This window comes from Xenopus tropicalis, chromosome 10 (assembly GCF_000004195.4).
Source record: "Xenopus tropicalis strain Nigerian chromosome 10, UCB_Xtro_10.0, whole genome shotgun sequence".
Taxonomy (NCBI): Eukaryota; Metazoa; Chordata; class Amphibia; order Anura; family Pipidae; genus Xenopus; species Xenopus tropicalis.
Genome location: NC_030686.2, coordinates 34,110,702 through 34,135,272, shown reverse-complemented (window position 1 = coordinate 34,135,272; position 24,571 = coordinate 34,110,702). Strand labels below are relative to the sequence as shown.

The 24,571-nt window shown below is 39.7% G+C and overlaps 1 protein-coding gene across 2 annotated transcripts in view; it reads left to right on the top strand.

Moving 5' to 3' along the window:
- dok5 (docking protein 5) overlaps positions 1 to 24,571 on the top strand; it is a 119,986-nt gene that overhangs the window by 49,769 nt on the left and 45,646 nt on the right. For both annotated transcript variants that reach the window (XM_031894773.1, XM_002935385.4), the window contains exon 2: positions 17,295 to 17,402. In XM_031894773.1, the coding sequence (XP_031750633.1) occupies positions 17,295 to 17,402 (108 nt within the window). The remainder of the gene's footprint in view (positions 1 to 17,294; positions 17,403 to 24,571) is intronic.

Here is a 24,571-nt window from a genome sequence, read left to right as displayed (position 1 = left end):
GCTTTGTATCATGCCAAAATCTTGTGTATGTGCCAGAATGGGGGGCCTGATGCCTATGTCCGTGCACTGGCTACACAATTAGATGTGCAAAATGAGATGTGCAGTGACATCTAGGTAGTGCTGAATGGAAAGCTAAAGTTATTGTCTGCCCCACCTCTATGCCTAAGGCATAGAGGCGGGGCAAGCAATATATGATTGACAGCTGGGATTTTTAATTGCCTTTATAATGGGTATGGGTGTGTTAATATAAAAATGAATTTGGGTTTCATGTTTAATTTAAAAAGTACTTTTATTATACAGCTTTTCATGTCTGGGTGACAGGTCCTCTTTAAGATGAAAATAAATAAATACTTAAATAAAAAAATAAATAATGGTGAAAATGGTGATGTAGTAGTAATTAGACTTGTGACCTGGTACTTTATTATTTTATGATAGTTTATTATTTATGATAGTATTATCCATAAGAAGGGGGGAGTTTCAATAACCTGTAGTTTTTTTAGGTTTGATTTCTACCGGGATACAACTTGCATGGAACTTGTATGTTTTCTTTGGGTAGGTTTAGGGTTGCCACCTGTCCGGTTTTGACCCAGACAGCCTGGTTTTCGGAAGAACTGCCCGGGTCAAAACCTCCTGCCCAGTTTTCCAAATTAGGAAAACCGGGCAGGACTCAGTAACATTGATGTGGCCATCGATCAATAGCTGATAGCCAAGTCATAGCCCTGCCCCGTGACATCACAACCCCACCTCCTCCCCGCTCCACGACGTCACAGCCCCGCTCCCTGCCTGGCTAAACAAGCCGGCAGAGGTGGAAACCCTATATAGGATTGATCTGGGTACCCCAGTTTTTTTCTCACAGTCTAGAAATATACTGGTAGCTTACATAGTTTGTAATAAAAAAAAAAAATGTCACTACTTGGCAAAATAAAGAAGAAGAAAACGTTAGGAAACAGAATCCCGATTTATGAACCATAGAATTATGACAAAAGTGAGTTGTTAACAAACACATTATTTGTTAAATACAACTTTACCAAATCCATTATTATTAGTCCATTTGTTTGGGTTTGATAAGATTTTTGACAGGAAGGAAAATTTTACTTGATTCTCTAAGGTTGGGAGAAAGTTTACAGGTACAGGTATGGGACCCCTTATCCGGAAACCCATTATCCAGAAAGCTCTGAATTACGGAATGCCCGTCTCCCATAGACTCCATTTTAATCAAATAATTCAGAATTTTAAAACTGATTTCCTTTTACTATGTAGAAATAAAACAGTACCTTGTAATTGATTCCAACTAAGATATAATTAATCCTTATTGGATGCAAAACAATCCTATTGGGTTTAATTAATGTTTTATTGTTTTTTTAGTAGGCTTAAGGTATTGAGATCCAAATTACGGAAAGACCCCTTATCCGGAATACCCTTGGTCCCGAGCATTCTGGATAATGGGTCCTATACCTGTAATTGCAAAGTTGTGCCAAAGTGTTGATAAATACGATGAAATGAGAGAAAAGCAGATTTGAAATGTGACCCTTAGGGGCTGATTTACTAACCCACGAATCCGACCCGAATTGGAAAAGTTCCGACTTGAAAACGACCATTTTGCGACTTTTTCGTATGTTTTGCGATTTTTTCGGCATCTTTACGAATTTTTCGTTACCAATACGATTTTTGCGTAAAAACGCGAGTTTTTCGTATCCATTACGAAAGTTGCGTAAAAAGTTGCGGTTTTTTCGTAGCTTTAAAACTTACGCGAAAAGTTGCGCATTTTTCGTAGCGTTAAAACTTAAAAGGTGCAAAGTTTCGCGTAAGTTTTAACGCTACGAAAAAAGCGCAACTTTTTGCGCAAGTTTTAACGCTACGAAAAATCGCCAGATTCTACGCAACTTTCGTAATGGCTACGAAAAACTCGCGTTTTTACGCAAAAATCGTATTGGTAACGAAAAATTCGTAAAGAATCCGAAAAAATCGCAAAACATACGAAAAAATCGCAAAATACCGATCATTACGAAAAAAACGCAATCGGACTCATTTCGACCCGTTCGTGGGTAAGTAAATCAGCCCCTTAGCGTTGAGCATATTAGTCACTTTATCCCTGATCGATCAGCTTGCTGTATGTAAGCAAACCTACACAAGCGTAATGCTGACTGCTGAGCCATTAAACCTATCAGGCAGATCTTTTTCAAACCTCTGGGATTTACGAAGATCGTCTTAGCAACACTGGTTTTGTTCTTCGCTGGATTCTAATATTAGCATCAGACAGGGTCAGTTACCTCACCTTGAGCAGCAAAACCTGTGGGCACAGTATTATGGCTCAGGAAGAAAACTGAAATTGTTCAGGGAATGGGCATTATTAGTGTAGTAGAACATCATACAATGAACCTCAGACTTATACTGGCATAATTTTATAGAATCTTTATATACAAGTTATGAGCAAACTTAGGGGGCTGTTCCTGCTGAATTATGGTTAGTACAGGAGAATACTTATGCTGCCATAGTTTTATGGTATCTCTCAGTACAGGCTATGAGCAAACTTAGGGGGCTGTTCCTGCTGAATTGTGCTTAGTACAGGGGAATCCCTATGCTGCCATAGTTTTATGGTATCTCTCAGTACAGACTATGAGCAAACTTAGGGGGCTGTTCCTGCTGAATTGTGCTTAGTACAGGGGAATCCCTATGCTGCCATAGTTTTATGGTATCTCTTTGTACAGGCTATGAGCAAACTTAGGGGGCTGTTCCTGCTGAATTGTGCTTAGTACAGGGGAATCCTTATGCTGCCATAGTTTTATGGTATCTCTCTGTACAGGCTATGAGCAAACTTAGGGGGCTGTTCCTGCTGAATTGTGCTTAGTACAGGGGAATCCCTATGTGCCATAGTTTTATGGTATCTCTCTGTACAGGCTATGAGCAAACTAAGGGGGCTTTTCCTACTGAATTTTGCTTAGTACAAGGAAAAAAACCCTGTTGTTTTATGGTAGGTCTCTGTACAGACTATCAGCAGACTTAGGGGGCTGTTCCTGATGAATTGTGCTTAGTAGGGAGTTATAATAATGTTGGCGCAAGTTAGCAGAGGGCCGCTTATGTTGAATAGACAGTACAAGTCATATGCTGGCTCAGTTTCATGGTTCTTGTCTGTATAGAGTATGACAATAATGTGTATAATATGAAACCAGGGTTTGTTGTTGCTTGCTTTAGCCTTGTGCCCAACAGCACTATAAGGTACATGTCCAAACCCACTAGGAACTGCAATGAAGACAGGGAGCTCTACCAGCATTAGTTTTCACCAGTGGCCTTTTTGGTCCGTGGGCATTCACTGTACCTGTATGTATGTATGTATAACTTTATTTATAAAGCGCCACAAGGGTACGCAGCGCTGTACAATCTTACAGAATACAAAATTACACACAGGGAGGACAAGTGATATAATAAATAAATACAATAAATATATATATAAAAGTGCCATGTGGTATGAGACACAGTAGGAAGGAGGTCCCTGCCCCGTAGAGCTTACAATCTAAGTGGTTGGGCAACATACAGGCACAAAGCGGAAGGTAAGAGTGCATCAGGTATGGGCATTTGCCCTTAAGCGCAGGACTGGGCAAGATAATGTCTTAGTGCTCCAGAAGGTAACAGCTGAGCTTTTTCTTAAAGAGAGTGGGTGAGTTTTCCCTACGGAGGGATTCAGGGATAGAGTTCCAGAGGTAAGGAGCAGCGAGATAGAAAGGTTTAAGACGAGAGAGCGCAGTGGGTGTGGATGGTGTAAAAAGACGGAGGCTCTGAGAGGAGCGGAGGAGACGGCCAGGAACATGCAGGGAGACCAGTGAAGAAATGTAGTGAGGAGCAGAGGAGTGAAGAGCTTTGAATGTTAGTAGAAGGATTTTGTAAGCTATCCTTTGCTTAACAGGCAGCCATGCCAGAGAGTTTAATTGAGGCTGAACAGGTTCCCTCTTAGGAGAGAGCAGGAGGATCCTGGCAGCAGGGTTTAAAATTGATTGCAGGGGAGAGAGGTGGGAGTCCGGGAGGCCGGTTAGTAGGAGATTGCAGTAATCTAAGCGGGAAAGGATAAGGGCATGGATTAGTGTTTTAGCTGTTACTTGTGAAAGAAAGGGGCGTATCTTGGCAATAGTGACAATCCAACTTCTGCAGCGCCTGTAAGGGCTGGGCCAGGCTGAGCAACTAACATATGTATTTAAGCTTGAACAGTAAGGTCCTGGGACAGGCAGGCAACAAATGTTTACAGCCAATAAGAAAGACAAAGGCAGCAAACAGGCAGGTTATTATATGGCAGACAGTAAACTGTGGTCTCAGAACTCCAGGCCCCAGCCTGTGGAACCCATTACACCAGCACAAGAGTGAATTTGAATTCTAATTTACAAATGTTTTATTTTAAATCTTATCCATTTTTTGCTTGGTTTTTCCTTCTGTTATTCTTAAAGGCAAAGGAAAGTTACCATCATTGAGGGGTCCCAAAATGTTAGGTACAATTTCTGGATATAAACTGCAGAAGTAAAGTGTATATTTGACAATGAAAGGTTTCAATGGCACATACGTGTTCTAATTCCGGTCACTGAGCGTAGGAGCAAAGTGCAGAACAGACAAAGGCAGAATACAAGGGAAAAGAACATGAATCAGAGATTCATATCCACCCGACTCTGCCGGAACAAAGCCCAGATTGCTCTATCGAGGGATGTACACATTTTAATGGCATTAATGAAAGAAGCTGATTCATTAAGGGACAGAGAAGAGGAACAGATTCGACTTTGCAATATAAGTTTAGTTCGATCAGCGATGAATAAAACAATTGTTATTCTTACCAAAGAACCTGGGGGACAATAAAGAAGGTGAGAACATTGCTGTCTTCAGTTTGAGATATTGTTTTCACTTTTTTTTTGCTTCTTTGGTATTTAAAAACTATGAAAACCTCATAATGAGATGAGCGATATACTGAAATTAACCTTGCTGCCAAAGTAGGGTGTTGTGTTTCTGTTTCCTTGTTGGATTTACATTTTGTTGTTAAGTTTGCCAGAACACCACACTAATTAATGCAAAGGTCTCAGATTTGATTTGATACCCTTTTCTGTATGTACCATTGTTATGTGAGTAACAGGTAAAAGGCATCCTGATATAGTAATGGTAGGGTGGAACACAGAGACAGAATGAGGGAGGATGTGACAAAGACAAGGGAATGTGGAAAAATGAATGCCAGCTCTGCTTTAATTTCCCCTACAGAAATAGGGGTTGGTAGCACTAGATAGGTACCTAATATATAGGGACAGAGACAGGAGAAAGTGTTGGAAGGGTTACTGCCTGCTCTGCTCTCATTTCCCTACAGAAATAGGGGTTGGTAGCACTAGATAGGTACCTAATATATAGGGACAGAGACAGGAGAAAGTGTTGGAAGGGTTACTGCCTGCTCTGCTCTCATTTCCCTACAGACATAGGGGTTGGTAGCACTAGATAGGTACCTAATATATAGAGACAAAGAGTCAGACATATTGAAAGGTTACACTGCCAGTCCTTTTATTTCATCATTAGTCATTTAAATATTTGGGCCTAGACAGGTCCTTAGAATTTCCTCTTTTTTATTGTTTCAGACTGCAGTTTTTTCCATTCTTAAGCTTATATTGTCTAACAGACGGTCTGGAAACTTTTTTTATCATTTCCCAAAATTCTCCTATTTTGTTATAATCTTATGAGAAGCCATAAAGTGCCTGCGAGATCATTAAAGGTGTGACCAGAAGAAGGGAACCATAAATGGAACTCTCCATCGTAACAGATATTCTCCTAGCCTGTATAATAACAACATAAATCTATTCTGGCATATTTATTCACCTGTATCAAGCACAGTTCAACTATATAGTTTGAATGTAAAGTGGCCCTTTAATTCAGTTTAGACAAGAAGCAATACAGCTGACTCTCTTTCTTCCAGAAACCCTTATTGTCTCAGACACAAAGCCTTTGTTCCTCTGTGCTGCCTTCTTTCTGCATTAACATTAAATGCCACATGTATCGCCAAACCTTTCTATAACACAATTATGTACTGACATCCTTTCAGTAGCTGAACCTTATTCGGTACGGCACCAAAATCCATTCATTGTGACCTTTAGAAAGAATAAGAAAATCCTTGAAAGAGTAACCTCCTTTGTTCTTCCAGCAGAGTAGCCAAAACAATACACAGTCTCTGCGCCCCTGATGTAGATTTCACTTAAGGGCTGAAAATGACTATTCACATCAAAATTGCATTTCGTCCCATCAAACGCCATACAGTAAATGAATGTGTCTGTTTATTGTTTCTTTTTAACTGGTTTCAGTAGGTTACTAGTGATGAGCCAGACATGGATTTGCTGCGAAATTTGCTACGGAAATTTGGCACTTACAACTACTTGTAAGAAGCAAGTCACGGTCGTGTCAAAAAAGTCACAATCACATTAAAAAAAGTTGCAGTTGGGAAGTAAAATGGGGCATATTCACTCATTACTAATTATGGGCGATGTGATGGATTTGCGGCGAACTTCCGCGTTTCACCATTGGTGGATTTTTTTCACCATAAAAAATGTCGCCCGCATCAAAAAAATTGTTGCGCGCACCAAAAAAAAAAGCCACGTGCAACATTTTTTTGGGCGCGCAACATTTTCACTCTTTTGCAAATCTTTCCAAAGCGAAATGGGACAGATTCACTCGTCACTACTCATTACTATAGATCAGTAGTGATGAGCAAATCTGCCCTGTTTCAATTCGCATTAAAATTTGCGAAACGGCAAGAAAATTCGCGAAACACATTTGTTGCATGATTTTTTTTTTGCCGCCCGCGTCTGTTTTTTTATGTCGCCCGTGTTTATTTTTTGTTGTTTGCACGCTTTTTTGACACGGCCGACTTGACGTGAGGCAAGAAAAATTCTGTGCGATTAATTTTTCGCAACAAATTTTCACTGAAGTTTTGTGAAACAATTTGTCAATGGCGAAATGCGGAAATTCACTGCGAATCCATGGCTGATGAAAAAATTTGCTCATCACTATAGATCAGTAATATAATGGCAAAGCAAAATGGGACATATTCGCTCATCACTACTGATCTATAGTAATGAGTAGTGACGAGTGAATCTGTCCCACTTCGCTTTGAAAAGATTGGTGAAATTGTGAAAAATTTGTGAAACAGTGAAAATGTTGCATGCCAAAAAAAAATGTTGCAAGTGGCTTTTTTTATCTCCCGCGCTTTTTTGAAGCAACCGCACCCTTTTTTACATGACTGCGCCCAATTTGACGTTCGACAAAAAAATTTCAACGCGACAAATTTTTCTGCTGCGAGTTTTCACAGAAGTTTCGCAAAACAATTCGCCAATGGCGTTATGTGGAAATACGCTGCGAATCCATGCCTGGCGAAAAAATTCACTCATCCCTATTCCCTATAGATCAGTAATATAACTGGAAAGGGTTGGTTGAAAATGTATATGGGAATGAATATTATTGGTTAAGCTTTAATATCTGAACTCAAACTCGAATGTGAGATCGTTTTTTGCCGCAAATCTCAAGTTTAGAAAACTCAAATCTGTAAAATTTTGAGATTGCTTGCGATGAATTTATTACACCAGACATGGATTCACTTTGAAATTCCGCTTTTCAACAATGGCAAATCTTTTTGTGAAATCGGTCAAAGTTGTGCGAATAAAGAAAAGTTGCGTAAGTAAAAAAATAAAGTTTAATAATCTCTATGCTGTTGCATAATTTCATTAGTCAGAACCAGCAGCATAGAGAATAGCAAGTTAAAGTCATATACAGGTATGGGAACACTTATCCGGAAACCCGTTATTCAGAAAGCTCCGAATTACGGAATGCCCGAAATAATTCAGAATTTTAAAACTGATTTCCCTTTTCTCTGTAATAATAAAACAGTACCTGTACTTGATCCCAACTAAGATATAATTACCCCTTATTGGGGGCAGAACAGCCCTATTGGGTTTATTTAATGGTTAAATGATTCCCTTTTCTCTGTAATAATAAAACAGTACCTGTACTTGATCCCAACTAAGATACAAATAATCCTTATTGGATGCAAAACAATCCTATTGGATTTAATTAATGTTTTATTGATTCTTTAGTAGACTTAAGGTAAGGAGATCCAAATTACAGAAAGACCCCTTATCCGGAATACCCTTGGTCCCCAGCATTCTGGATAACGGGTCCTATACCTGTACTGCTTTTAACAGCACTTATATTTAAATGAATTTAAAACCTGTATATTATGTGTATATTAGACATTTTATTTTTGGGACTACAACCCATTAAATACTTTATTATTTGAGCCGGCTAGAATCGTAGCAAAACAGTAATTTAGATTTTAGAATCTGCACAATGTTAGGAAAACTGATTTTGTCATGGGAAAACATGTTTCTGCAAAACGCATCAGTTACTAGAGCTTCTCCTACAGAATCCTGCATTGTAATCTGTTTTTCAAAAGAGCAAACACCTTTTTTTAAATTTAATTTTGAAATTTGACATAAGATAGCCGTATTCTTAGTTTCTTAGGTGCCTTCAGTCATGTGACTTCAAATTTATGCGCCCCTAGGCCAGCCTGTGATTCTAAGCCACCTCCTCCCTTTCCTGTGCGTACTTGCACTGCTAGGGAGTTGTGCCCACTCCCTTGTCCTTTCAACCTGTGCATTGCTTCACACCTCCCTTCAGCCTGTGCATCACTTCACAGCTCACTTCAACCTATGCATCACTCTACAGCAGTGCTGTCCAACTTCTGTGGCACCGAGGGCCGGAATTTTTCCGACCTACGCGGTGGAGGGCCGATAATGGAAGCCAGTTTTGACCACTCCCCTTTTTGAAACCACACCCACTTGAAACCACACCCATGTTATCACATGACCATACCCATATTAATGGTTGTAGCACAGCAAAAACCTGCCATACTCTGCTTTCCCTACCCTGCCTGTGTGTGCCATAATCTGCTTGCCCTATGCTGCCTGTGTGTGCCATACTTTGCCTGCCCTATGCTGCCTGTGTGTGCCATACTCTGCCTGCCCTATGCTGCCTGTGTGTGCCATACTCTGCTTGGCCTATGTGTATGGCACACACAGGCAGCATACAGTGACACAATGCTGGCACTGCTCCTACAGTCTGCACAATAACTTTATATTAAAAAAACTTTTTAATTGCAGTACCACTTCAGTATATGTTCTCTTTGTAGTGTGCAGGGATTATTTGTGGGTTTCAACTGCGTCTGAGGTGTGAACAGGGGAACAATGTGGGTGATTACAGCCTGAGCCTGAGGTGTGAACACTGCAGGGGGTAAACAATGCAGAGATTAAAAGGTGTGAACAACACAGGGGATTACATATTTAAACAATACAGCCTGATTACAGCCTGAATCTGAGGTGAGAACCATGCAGGGGGGGCAGTTAATCACAGTACTGATACCATTTAAAGCTTACACAAAGGTAAGCCATCAAAGCAGCCAGACAGGTGGGGGGCCACACAGAGGGGGGTCGCGGGCCGCATGTGGCCCGCGGGCCGCCAGTTGGACAGCACTGCTCTACAGGATGAACAGGATCCGCACCGGGTACAGGAGGTTTAATGCAGGTTCAGTAGCTGGTAGAGTTTCCTGACAATGCGGCAAGTTGGTTGCATGCTCTAGGCCTGGGCCTTCATGGCCTTCCCACAAATCTGGGCCTGACTGCTGCACTGCACATTGGAGTGATATCACCTCCCCTTCCCACTCAGCATCCAATCAGCAGAACAAGAATGGGAAGGTAGCAAGATAACAGCTTCCTGACAGCTACATTGCTAAAAATGTTCCTATGCCCTACCTAGTGGTAGATATGAGAATAGCAGTCAATGGTAAAAATCCAAGTCCAGCTTGGGACTCCTCCAGTTACATGGGAGCAAGAGAAACAATAGGTCACATGAAAGCAGTTCTAATGTGTAGTGCTAGCTCCTTCTGAAAGCGCAGATAGCTACCTAAACATCAATATTACAGCTAAAAAAAAAAACATTTATTGGTTTAATTTTAAGAATACAATGTAAAATGGTCTGTAAACAGTGTACTAAAGTTATAAAAATATACAGGTATAGGACCCATTATCCAGAATGCTTGAGACTAAGGGTATTCCGGATAAGGGGTCTTCTCGTAATTTGGATCTCCATACCTTAAGTCTACTAAAAAATCAATAATCCATTAATCAAAACCAATAGGATTGTTTTGCCTCTAATGGGGGATTAATTATATCTTAGTTGGGATCAAATACAGGTACTGTTTTATTATTACAGAGAAAAGGGAATCATTTAACCATTCTGGAGCTCATGTAGTTCCACCTGCGAGAAGCTGTTTGGTTCCTCTGCTGCACTCCTGCCTCGGAGCAGGTCTTCCCATGACGGAAACATTCATGACTATCGCCAAGTTTTATTAAAGGCAATCCAGAGAAAAATGGGTACTGTATGATATGTACAGTTATCCAGAATGCTCGGGACCTGGGGTTTTCCGGATAAGGGATCTTTCCGATCATTAATTATATCTTAGTTGGGATCAAGTACAGGTACTGTTTTATTATTACAGAGAAAAGGGAATCATTTAACCATTAAATAAACCCAATAGGGCTGTTCTGCCCCAATAAGGGGTAATTATATCTTAGTTGGGATCAAGTACAGGTACTGTTTTATTATTACAGAGAAAAGGGAATCATTTAACCATTAAATAAACCCAATAGGGCTGTTCTGCCCCAATAAGGGGTAATTATATCTTAGTTGGGATCAAGTACAGGTACTGTTTTATTATTACAGAGAAAAGGGAATCATTTAACCATTAAATAAACCCAATAGGGCTGTTCTGCCCCAATAAGGGGTAATTATATCTTAGTTGGGATCAAATACAAGGTACTGTTTTATTATTACAGAGAAAAAGGAAATCAATTGTAATAATCTGAATTATGATTGATTAAAATGGAGTCTATGGGAGACAGGCTTCTGGATAATGGGTTTCCAGATAAGGGATCCCATACCTGTACCATAAAATCATTACAGTTTCAAAAAAGTTTTAGCAAAAACTTGAATTCTTTTCAATTCCCAACCTGAATGTGCATTGAGATACAATGCGAGTGGCTCTGTAATCTCTGCAACTCATTATGTAGTGTTTATTTAATTGAAAACACAGGAAAAGTGAAGATAATCCAGGCTTAGAAATAGACTTGATGTCTGTTTAATCTTAATTACCTGCGTGAAGCTTCTTGATTCTCATTCACCTCCAAATAATTCCGTTCTAATTGAATTTTATTTTATTTTTTTTTAACTCGCACAGTTATCTACTCAATTTATAGAGGGACAAGACAGAGACTGGCTATATATGTTTTAGAACCCAGAGAACATAAAACATCTTAATTAAGTCCCAGGGATTTGTCCTCGACTGCACTTATCGGGCAAAAAATTGGAGATGACTCATTGTTTCTACTGCTCTCATTTTTCCACATACGCGTCACTAATCAGTTCTATTTCCTTCTGTGTATTAGACCTAATGCAGTCGATGTATATTGTTCCCCGACTGTGAATTCATTTACCTTCTCTTGTCAGCAAGACTTTACGAGAGGCTGCTGCTATTCATATTAGTACCAGCAAAGGCAGATGGTAAATAAAATGCATGACATAGCCCAAGTGCCAGTATACATTTGCACATGAATTTTTATTCGACCCAAAATATTAAACTTTACGTTCTGAACAGGCAAGCTCATTACACAATTAAGTAACAGATAGGGCTTAGTTTAACAGAGTTTTAATTACACGTTGAGGACATGCTGTCTTGGCAAATGGATTGTGGCCATTTAGCATCTTGTAAAAAAGATCTGACATTTTTTTGAGGGGGGGGCACAGTCATGGGAAGCAGAAATAACATTGGAGATGTCACACTCTTTTGAGATTGTTGGAGATGTCACGCTCTTTTGAGATTGTTGGCATACCCATGTGTTCTGTCTGTGCTAAGATGTTTCTGCCTGCAATGCTACATTCATGGTAGTATGGGACTTTATGTGTGAAGCCATAGTAAATGATAAGAATAAAACCTTATTGTAATGCATTCTCCAGTCTCTGCCAACCCCAGATCTTACCCACCTGTTACGGTATTTCTGCTGTACCCTTTCTGTTTATTATCAGTTTATCTTTTGTTCCTCCTCTCTTACCTCTTACATATTTCTACTCCTTGTATCCCTCTCATCCCTTTTTTCTTTTTCCTTCCCTATCTCTCACTTGGTCTTATTTTTCTTTTCCTCTTCCTTCTCTTGGTTGTCTCTTTTCTGCCTGTCTCTACCCTCTTTCTTTCCTATGCTCTCCTTCCCCATCGTTCTCTGCTTCTTTGTCTTTCCATTACCTTCTCCCTCTTTCCTCTGTCTATCCTTTATCTGTCTCTTCCCTTTATCTTTGTTATTCTCCTCTGTCTACCCACAGTTCTCTCTTTTTCTATATCACTCGTTCATCTCTCTACCCTTATAGCTTCTCTACCATCTCTCTACCCTTATAGTTTCTCTACCATCTCTCTACCCTTATAGCTTCTCTACCATCTCTCTACCCTTATAGCTTCTCTACCATCTCTCTACCCTTATAGTTTCTCTACCATCTCTCTACCCTTATAGCTTCTCTACCATCTCTCCACCCTTATAGCTTCTCTACCATCTCTCTACCCTTATAGCTTCTCTACCATCTCTCTACCCTTATAGCTTCTCTACCATCTCTCTACCCTTATTATCTGTCTCTTTATTTCCCCATGTCTTCCTTTCTATTCTACTTTTCTCACTCTCTTTTCTTTCTGTCTCTCTCAGCTCTTTTTCCCCTCCCTCATACTCTTTCCTTTTAGGGATTCTTGCATTAGTGGAACCGGCGTGCCCAATAGGATTACTCATTTCTAAATAGTCACAAAAAACTTGCCTTGGGTTAGCTTGATATAGTTCAACACACATTCATATCTATAATTTTTAGTTAATAATACCTAGTCTGTTCTTATAACTATATAAAATATATATATATATATACCCGTGTAGTCCCAGTGATAGTTACTGATGAGCAGTTGTGTAATGACACAATGGCCGAAGAAGGGGTGGTGTGTATTCTTGATAAAGAATATTTCTGCCCTATAAGAGGCTGAGGTTTCCTTGCCTTTGAGGGTCATCGTTATCATCATTGTGGTTTATTTAAATAATGCCAATAACTTATGCAGGGATCTTAAAATACATGTGAAAAGCAAAAGTCATGCTAAAACTTTAAAAAAGAGTCTCTATCTGTATATTGCATTTATAGTGTTCTTTAGTCAATAATGGAATGCACCAGGGTGTATCAGTCTAATCACTGGTACTATGACAGGTGGGAAATTATAACCCATTCCTGCTAATTTAGATCAGATACTATGATCCTGGAGCAGCGAGATACACTATAACACAGGGAAAGGGACAAGGAGCATGTGACCTAAGCAGTGGGTGGGGCTAGAGCACTCAGATAGCAGCTTACAGGGGCTGGGGGAAATAGTCTGTGACTCAAGCAGTGGGTGGGGCTAGAGCACTCAGATAGCAGCTTACAGGGGCTGAGGGAAATAGTCTGTGACTCAAGCAGTGGGTGGGGCTAGAGCACTCAGATAGCAGCTTAAAGGGGCTGGGGGAAATAGTCTGTGACTCAAGCAGTGGGTGGGGCTAGAGCACTCAGATAGCAGCTTACAGGGGCTGAGGGAAATAGTCTGTGACTCAAGCAGTGGGTGGGGCTAGAGCACTCAGATAGCAGCTTACAGGGGCTGGGGGAAATAGTCTGTGACTCAAGCAGTGGGTGGAGTTAAAACACTCTGATGGTACTGTAGCTACAGAAGGAGTGACAGAGAGTTATTTAAGCATTCAAAAACGAAATGGTTCTAGGTTTTGCTTTCATTTACCAGTATAACGTTTTCTTGTTTAGAGATTACTTTCTTTTACATTCGTTGCTGTAGTTGCATTTGTATTAGGCAAAATGTATTATCATAATAAATCTGCTGTTAAATTCTAAGTGTATGAATTGGCAGGCAACAAAGAAGCCAAACTAATCTTCGAAACCATTAGTCATTATTGATTTAAACCACAAAGAGAGGGGATTTGGTCAATTAAAATGAGGAGACGCTCAAAGCCGACAGCATTCAATACATTATTGTGTGTTGCACCAGCAGATCTGTAATTCTATTAACTTTCAAATTCAGTTTAATTAGTTTAATGCATGGTGATTATATCATTGTATTAGGAATGGAAGGTGTATTCCTGATAAAGTATATACAGTATATGTTATTTCTGCCTTATTTCTGCATTGCTATGCTTTAGGCTTTGCTATTTCCCACTCCAGGCAGCAGTGCTGTAACTGCAGATAAGATGGGGCATTGTCCCTGACTTATCTTGAGACTATTTGCTCTAATCCTGTTTGAATATCCCGAAGTTCTGCCATAAAGCAAGACAACACTGCTGTTACTATCATAACTGATTTAGTCTTGAATCCCAGGTATCGACTCTCCCATGTAAACATGAACCGTAACTATTTAACTTGTTTTGGAAATGTAATACATCACATTTTTACAAACTTGCTCTTCTTAAACTGTTTGCTTTCTATTTTTCATCTGAACAGGAAAACTGTCTTCAGAATTTAAGCTCAATGTAAGCTTTGTGATATGGTCTCTTTCAGCTGAATTGGTACAACCTTACTTTATGTTTGTACCCCAGAAAGCATCTTCCAATTCATCTAATGTTGTACAGATGCCAACTGTTGATTTCTCATTGATCCACAACTAGTAGTTCTTGAGTAACATGCTGCTCACCAATCCCTTTGATGTTGCACCCAGTGGCCTCAAAGTAGGTGCCCAATTTTTACATTTCTGACTTGGAGACAAGTTTTGGAAGCACAGAGACAGTTTTACTCCAAACAAAGCTTCCTGCAGGCCAGCAGTCCATATGGGGTTACCAAATAGCCACTCACAGTCCTTATTTGGCATCCCCAAAGAACGTTTTCATGCCTGTATGGCTCACCAACCCTTTTTACATCTGAGTGTGGCTCACAAGTAAAAAAAGGTTGGGTATCCCAGCTTTAGCTGGATGATGCATCTGTGTTTGTAGGTGGAATTCAATTGACCTCACTCCCTTGCTGGTCCGTAGAAGGACTGAACCATCATTTCTGTCCAATTTTGTAATGGCAAGCAGGAAGGAAACACCTCTTTTAGTCTTTCTTCTTACCTTATTGCAAAAAACCTCAGCCATTACATGGGTCCCAAGCTCATAAGGGTTCATGTGTTCTTTCCATTGCAATACAGATTTTCGCTCCACACTCGCTGCACTGCTGGTGAAGGCCTCCTTAACAACCTGCATGGTCTAATCAGCAATATAGAAATTTCCACACACATATACAATGATGAATACAGTTGAGGAGCTTACCCTAATTGTGCAATGTTTTGGGGGGTGCAACTCACCCTTCATCAGGATATGGCATCAAGTGCAAGTAACACCTTTTATGGCATCCAAAAATATGATATGATGATTAGTTATGAGCGAATATTTCCTGTTTCACCTTTTTTGCAAGACGCCAGGAAAATTCGCAAAATAGCTAAAAATATGCAAAACAAAATGACCCCCAACTATTTATGGCTTTACGGGCCTAAACATCGTAGCTCACCCCCAACCATAGAAACCTGCAAAAAGCAAAGGGAGTATGTGCCTTTACTCCACCAAAAGAATAGGTCCCGGCCGCTACAACAATGCTCGTTGTTATTGGTTTTTTATTTCTCTTATTTGCTTTCCCCTTTTTTTCCATATATATATAGAAAGGCACACACTTATAGGGATAACAACCTGGGTGCAAATCAGATAAACAATGTAAATATGTAAAAAAATGCTGATGCACACCAGGAAAATTTTATCAAAAAAAAGATACTTAGTTTATTTAGATCAATTTATATATATATATATATATATATATATATATATAAATATATATATATATATATATGAACAGAGAGCCGCACACACAAGGACTTAGTAATGTAGTGAGTTCCTGAGGAAGAGTACAGTCAGTACTCGAAACGTTGGATATTTTTTTAATTAAATTTTTTCACTACATTACTAAGTCATAACTTGTGTGTGCGGCTCTCTGTTCATATATTGCCTCATTTTAGCCAGCACCCAGGGCATTTGAACTTCTATAGGGTGTGCTCCACTCTCCCTTGTGTATATATATATATATATATATATATATATATATACTATTTATAACCTTATCTAACAGCTGTATTTATGACGCAGAACACAGCATTATGCAGTTGTAATGCAAAATGACAAACAAAACCCAAAAAATTGTCAGTTAAAAAAATAAAAATCCGCAAAACGTGTTTGCCGCGCAACATTTTTGTTGGCTGCGTCTTTTTTTGACATGCCCGTGACTATTTTGACATGACCGAGACCATTTTTTGCGCCCAATTTGGCGCAACCATGACTTTTTTTTGATGCGCAACAAATTTTTGGGTGGCAAATTTTCTCAGTGTGTTTCAAGCCACTACCTGTATTCCGAGCCTCATTTTGGATTTACTGGACAAGTAGGAACTTTGGGAATGGGTGGTAGAATTTTTGTATGCCTTAAAGGTGTTACTTGCACTCGATGTTGTATCCTGACGAATGGTGGGTTGCGCCCCCCCCGAAACGGTGCAAAGGCGGTAACAATAAATGTAGTAAGCTCCCCAACTGCATTCAATTGTATGTATGCAGCTTCTTGAAAGTTCTCTCCATTGCGTCCATTTTGGAGCACCCACGTTTGCAGTTGCACCCATAAATGACCCTGTTGAGGTAACTACATACATACAGGTCCTTTAGGCATGTATCTTATATCTGTATGTGTGTGACTATGTTTAACCTCAAAGGATTTGCTAAACTTCAGCGATAAATATAAAATTCTGCAACAAAAAGTTAATGTAATTATAACTCAACCACTTATCCACTATCACAATAATATCGATCCCGTATAATGTTAGAATAAGTAAGATTGATAAAACATTGTAGTGCGAGCCGATGTAGCAACATCTGATGCACCTGAATAATGACACATCATGAAAAAGCAATCACACTGTAATTTGTCACCGCTAAGACTGACAGCAAATGGTGCATTAATCATATTTCACTGTGCCTCGGTGGTAGGAATATATTGCCAGGATATCACTCAGGCTGGGCAACGGTTAAATGCAAAGTAGGACAAATAGCTTGAAGGTATATCTATGGAATTGTTCCTGGACCTGGTAAATTCCTCGTGTGCCAACAATTTGTACTTTGTGATTCCAGATTTATCAGAGATGTTGGTTAGTGTTCAAGAAAGCGTCGAGTAAAGGGCCGAAAAGGCTGGAAAAGTTTTCTGATGAGCGGGCGGCTTACTTTCGATGCTACCATAAGGTGAGTTTGGGCTTTATTTGGGGCTCGGGGATAATATTTTACAATTATGAGATGTTACAAGTGGGTGAGGCCCTAGATCCAAAGACTTTGGGTTGACGCTATCAATGTATTGTGGAGCGAACTTGAGAAAATGAAAGGGTTAATCCACCAGGTAATTCTAAGCAACTATCCATTATACATTTAAGGAGATATTGTATAACTAAAAAGCCCTGCTGGATTTACTGTGGGCTGAAAATTATTATTATCTTGAAAAAAAGAGCTCCCTATAGATCCGCTCAGGTCCCTGTCCTTATTGTAAATGAAGGGTGGGTGTGTCTTAATGGTCCCTGCCAGAAGCACAGTAAGAGGGGTGTATCCATGCACAGCCCTGTAGTCACACAAGCAAATACAGGCTTCAGTTCCCTACCCGGTCAGGCTAGCTGCTGATTGGTTCCTATCCTACAGTGCAGTGTGCTGAGTCCTGCTGGTTCTACTGCATAGAAAGGAGGCAGCAGGAAGTCAAACAAATGGGCGGGACTATTATGGTTTATTGCCGAAAATTTCAATAAGTCAACCAATTAAACACATTCCTTCGTTTAATTTCAGTGGTTTTAAAGTTATTCGTCAATATAATTGTGATTTGTTTTTGCCGTTCTGATTCTGTGCCCCACTGTATCTGCTAAACAGAGGAGTGACGTACTGTGATATAAATACTACCATCTGAAATAAAGAGATGGCTTGTCTCAACATGTTGATTATTGTGCATCAATTTATTCAGCAACATAGTACGTGTCATTCCATGCAGGCCGAGTCTATAATAAAGGAGAATATTATCCCATACTACACTATAGAGAGTGATGTTCTACTTCTATAAAAGCAGCCGAGTCATTAAGAAAGGTTGCCGGCAGGACTTAGCTACAGTTGCCGGGGAAGGGAACATTAGGGAACCAAGCTCAGGTGCCAAATTAGCAGAGTAATGGCTTGGCCTGGAGTCAAGGCAGCTAAGTGTGGCCCTAGAGGAGCCTTGTTTAGAGAGACTTGTAGTGAGGCTTTGTTAAAGACAAATGGGAAATAAAGTAGGAGCCTTAACACCTAGCAAAGTGTTTTGGTCTTATTTCAGATAAGATCCATGGAGTCTTTTTCAAGTTGATAACTTTTATAAATGTCCCACCCTGCACTGACCATTCCTAAAGTTTACCTGGCCTCCTTATACCCCCAACTTGCATCTGCCCAGAATGGGGGTGAAGGTTACCCCCATTCTGAAGCTCATGTAGCTCCACCTGCGAGAAGCTGTTTGGTTCCTCTGCTGCACTCCTGCCTCGGAGCAGGTCTTCCCATGGCGGAAACATTCATAACTATCGCCAAGTTTTATTAAAGGCAATCCAGAGAAAAATGGGTACTGTATGATATGTACAGTTATCCAGAATGCTCGGGACCTGGGGTTTTCCGGATAAGGGATCTTTCCGATCATTAATTATATCTTAGTTGGGATCAAGTACAGGTACTGTTTTATTATTACAGAGAAAAGGGAATCATTTAACCATTAAATAAACCCAATAGGGCTGTTCTGCCTCCAATAAGGGGTAATTATATCTTAGTTGGGATCAAGTACAGGTACTGTTTTATTATTACAGAGAAAAGGGAATCATTTAACCATTAAATAAACCCAATAGGGCTGTTCTGCCCCAATAAGGGGTAATTATATCTTAGTTGGGATCAAGTACAGGTACTGTTTTATTATTACAGAGAAAAGGGAATCATTTAACCATTAAATAAACCCAATAGGGCTGTTCTGCCTCCAATAAGGGGTAATTATATCTTAGTTGGGATCAAGTACAGGTACTGTTTTATTATAACAGAGAAAAGGGAATCATTTAACCATTAAATAAACCCAATAGGACTGTTCTGCCCCCAATAAGGGGTAATTATATCTTAGTTGGGATCAAGTACAGGTACTGTTTTATTATTACAGAGAAAAAGGAAATCATTTTTAAAAATTAGAATTATTTGCATATAATTTGCTTATATGGGAGATAGCCTTTCCGTAATTCGGAACATTCTGGATAATGGGTTTTTGGATAAGGGATCCCATACCTATACACCCATGTTAGACAACAAAATAGGGCTTATTTACTGCAGCACATTGCTATGGGTTTTCCAACAATTCCAGCATCACATTGGCCAAACAAATTGTCCAACAGACTCAAGTGCGAGTTACAAATTGGTCGCAATTGTGTCCAAAGTTTATCACTATAGAAATTGCGTCATTTCCAGTATTCTGCATTATTATGGCATCTGCTTATGATTGACTGGGCACAAGTCTGCGCCAGAATCACCGCCAGCTTGAAGCCCCAGGAAGCAAATAGTAAGCAATTCTTTTTTGTTGTGTTTTACTCTCATTGCCTCATTTACTTGCCAGTTAAGTTAAGGTAGCTCACTCATTTCTGTGATGTAGTCAGATTGTCTTTTTCCCCCTACAAAGCATTTCCACTTGATTTCAATTAACTTTCTGCATACCCAAATCAAGTGAGCGTTCCTGCAAACTAATCAGTGATGTGCTTGTGCTTAGCTCAGCTCTAGGTACTGAGGAATTGATCTGCCCGTGATTACCTGGTGACTTGCATTGAAGGTTTCCTGACATATAAAAAATATTCTGCTTTTGTTTTTCCCCACCTTTGAGTGGAATTGGATAAACTTATATCAGGGCCGAGCGACAGGGAATTAGTTGTGCTGAATTTATACAGTATAGGGAAATAGAATTGCCAGGGCTTTCCTGCTGAACACTACTAGGTGGAATTTCTCTCTCTTGCTCAGGAAGTACAAAGTACATTAGTTAAATGCTCCCCCCTATGCAATAAAGGCAAATTAGGGGCCCATTTATCCACAATCTAATTTTAGTGGTTTTAGAGCTTTTTGAAACCACAAACACCAAGTCATTTATTAAAACAGTCTTTTAAAAGAAAAAAAAAAATGCAGAAGAAACATGGAAAGCACGAAGCAAAGAAAGATTAGCCAGCTGAAAAAGGACAGCTGCCATTGACTTCTACACGACCTCGAAAGCTTTTGGATGGAGTATTTTTACTTTCAGATTTGTCACAGTTTTGACTCATAATGGTAAACTGCAAAAAATCATATTTTGGGGCAAAAAATATGAATTGTAAAAAAGAAAAAAAAAAAAACACCTTTAGTTATTAGGCCCCATAATGTGTGGAAATATTTGATTAAGGATCTATGCTATTGTTGTACAGATAGAGAGACAGAGAGATGATAGATAGATAGATAGATAGATAGATAGATAGATGGATAGAGAAATAGATAGATAGACAAATAGATAGACAGACAAATAAATAGATAGATAGATAGATAGACATGGAAGGCTCAATCAATAGATGATAGATAGATAGATAGATAGATCGATGTGGAAGGCTCAATCAATAGATGATAGATAGATAGATAGACAGACAGACAGACAGACAGATAGATAGATAGATGGATAGACAGACAGACAGACAGACAGACAGATAGATAGATAGATAGATAGATAGATGATAGATAGATATGTAACCCCTATTTGGCAGTAAAATAGTCAAACCCAGGCTAGTATACTGTAGGTGTTAGAGCATAGGGTACATGCGACTCTCTTAAACAGGATGGGCCTTCACTATATGGAAGAGACCTGCGGAGCTGGGGTGTAGTGGAACTACAAGTCACTGTAGCTGTGTGCAGATTAGCAAAGATGGACGCCAGAAGGTTCTTGCAGTTGAACTATAGCACAAGTTTATTGTCAGAGACAATGAATAAGCAGGGTTATTGCATATACTCACATACAGATGGTAAATGATAGTACACTCTGAGGACAGCAAAGAGAGGATGCACACCGGTTTATCCCACCCTTTGGGAGTCTGGGCAGGGTAAATGCACCGGGTCAGCTTGGCACCCCATTGGAAACAGTCAGGATAGATACCTCAGGTTGATAACCCCTAGCTTGAGAGTCCTACAGCTGACTGTGGAACAGGATTGAGATATTGCCTGTCTCCTATGTCTTAACCGTGGCCCTATGCTGAGGCAACAGTGCCTGTATGGAAGGGTACTTCCTCCCTACTTTCCTTGGTGGAGCCGAAAAGCTGTTCTTGCTTCCTTCCCTCTCTATCTCTCCTAGAAAGTGCTCTTACAAGAGAAACAATCTTACTGGTCCTCGTTCACGGGGTCTCTGTCCCCGACTTCACCAGATTGGTATTAAATCTCTGGGGCAATAAGTCTTTACTGGGGCCTATTTTTGATCCCAGGCTCAGTGACCTGTTCCTGAGACACAGAGGCAGCCAAAGAGGAAGCCACACCCTCCTACTAAACACTATATGAGTTTGCAAGAGGTGTGGTCAACCCAAATAACCAATAAGGCATAAGATAAGGGTGAACTAGATACATGGGACTTTGCCCAGTAACAGCTGAAATGAGGAAGTGGTAGGGTTTAAAGCCATAGGGGCAGATTAACCCTATGGGTCCCTATAGATAGATAGATAGATAGATAGATAATATTATTATTAACATTTATATATAAAGCGCCAACATATTCCGCAGCGCTGTACAATAAGTAGATAGATAGATAGATAGTCAAGTATCTATCTATCTAGATATAGAGCTGTCAAGTATCATGGATTACCCTGGAGTCTCAAGAAAATTGCACCCATCCCCTGTTTTCCCAATAGCTTTTAATTTAGTCCGAATGCTCACTGTGCATACAAAGGGATCATTCTGTAACGTCACACAATGAAGGCACATTATATCCGATTACGATCCCCCGGGAGACAGTCTCCTGGGTTGACAGCTCTGTAGATAAATAGATAGACAGATAGATAAATTAAGTTAAAGATAGTGGTGTGTTACGTAAATTAGATTGTGTTTATGTTCCTCGTGTGGAGGGACCAATGTCAATCACTGTAGAAATGCTATTTATGGAAATGTAAAGAGAGCATTGACCTAGTATCATAAGAGACTATTGATCTCTGCCATAGAAATAATGGCCAAGGTGAGACTTTACTGGCCACGGTGGGATTGTAAACACTGCCTTGGGTAACTAGAAGTTTCCATACTACAACTCAAGGCTGCTGAAAGCTGTAGTCTAGTAACATTCCAGATGGATTGTAATTACTCAGTAAAATGACTGCCCAGCTCTCCAGGACCAGCAGGTCTACTTAATGCAAGAGAAACCTCCAATGAGAATCCTTCTTGCTTTATGTATACCCGGCTCTCTGTTTCTCATTACTTAAAAGGTAGTGTTCCTAAGACATCATTTGTGTTGGATATCTGGCGTAAAGTCTGTGGGCAAATCCTTATTGCATTTATAATTGTAATTTTGCTTCACCCACTAGTAGAGATAGAGTCATTGGTTATTCTAAGCAGAGTTGTGGATAAACGTGGTGGAAGCAATGTGCCCAAGGCAGGTTCTGGTCAGTCAGTTGATGGAGAATAAAAGCTACTTCAATCTTGGTCATACATGACAAATGCCAAGGATGTGACTTTCCTCTAAATACTGGTGTTTATTTAACATGATGGAACTAGGCAGCCCAGCCACCTTAATGTAACATAATTATGCTTTATATCGTACTGAAGACTCCCGCGGCTCAATTACATACATTTCTGTGCTTTGCTGTGTATGAATTATGTCCTTGGTGAGCTCCATGCAAAAGTAGGTCTGGCATAATTATTAGTTAGCAGTAATTACTACATTAACAGTTTGCTTGGTAGCAAGAAATGATTGCTTATTTAACCGATTTTAGTAGGTAGTTTTGCACTTATGACCATGTATTACTGCTCACACTGCCCCCTTGAGGTAAGCAAATGTATTCACTTTTTTTATTAATTAATTGTAATCATCTGGAAGAGTTATACAACCCGGCCATGTTTGTTTCTTTGATTTTTTCCTGTGGTGTCCAAATTTAGTCTTTTATCTATGTATACATGGACGCCTTTGTTAAATAACATGTATGAAATAGGAAGCATTTCTGCTGTAGTAGGAGAGATATAGATATGGCTTCTAGGGTTTTTTGGGGTAGGGAAGGGTTCTGGTTGATCCAGAGCTACGGGTCAGGGCTGGTATGGCACAGAATTTTGCTTTCTAAACTCTATTTATCTCAAAGGAAAATACTATGCTGCCTGGCCAACAGATCTTTGGACCAGTGATAAGAATCCTATGATACAAAAACAACAACTTTTAATATTTAACTTTATATAATACGTTGGAATTTTCAATAATAACGAAAAATAAATCATTAGAACAAAACATCAAATGAATATAAAAGAGGAAATTACTGCCATGTTGCTACACTTTTGTGTTTGTTGTTAGTATGTTACTTTTTCTACTGCAGATGTTTGCAGAGGATAGATTATTAAGATGGTCTACTGTTGGGTTTAATTATATCATTAATTATCCCACCCCCTTTGTGGCTCAAATGTTGTATGGAGCCTCCTGTTCTAGTACCTAAAATTAAAGTTATATGAAAACATTGGCATATCAGTGATCCTTCTATTGTTCCTGGAATATCTGGACAATCACATGTTTTCTGCAATTAAGCTGGCCTCCTTAACTCATAACAAGGTTACAGGTTTATAAAAACATTGGGGTAACAGTCACCCTGCTATAGTTCCAGGGGTACCCAGGGCACAAATAAGCACTCACCCCAAATCTCCCCTAACTGGCCTTCAGGCTGGGCCCCCTTAGCCCATAACAAGGTTACAGATATATAGAAACATTGGGGTAACAGTCACCCTGCTATAGTTCCAGGGGTACCCAGGGCACAAATAAGCACTCACCCCAAATCTCACCCTAACTGGCCTTCAGGCTGGGCCCCCTTAGCTCATAACAAGGTTACAGATATATAGAAACATTGGGGTAACAGTCACCCTGCTATAGTTCCAGGGGTACCCAGGGCACAAATAAGCACTCACCCCAAATCTCCCCCTAAGTGGCCTTCATACTGGGCCCTATATTTATTCCCCTACACTAGAACATAATGAAAAGTTTTTTATTTTAGTTTCTTTAAAATGTGTATATGTGTTTTTTTTAAATTCAAAGACTTGAAGTCAACCCCAGAGAGGCCTTATCGCTAAAGCTTCCCAGCTTCCTCTTCACCAAATAAATAAAGAATGAAGGAAAGACTGCTAGCACAAAAGCTATGAAGACTGACACACTT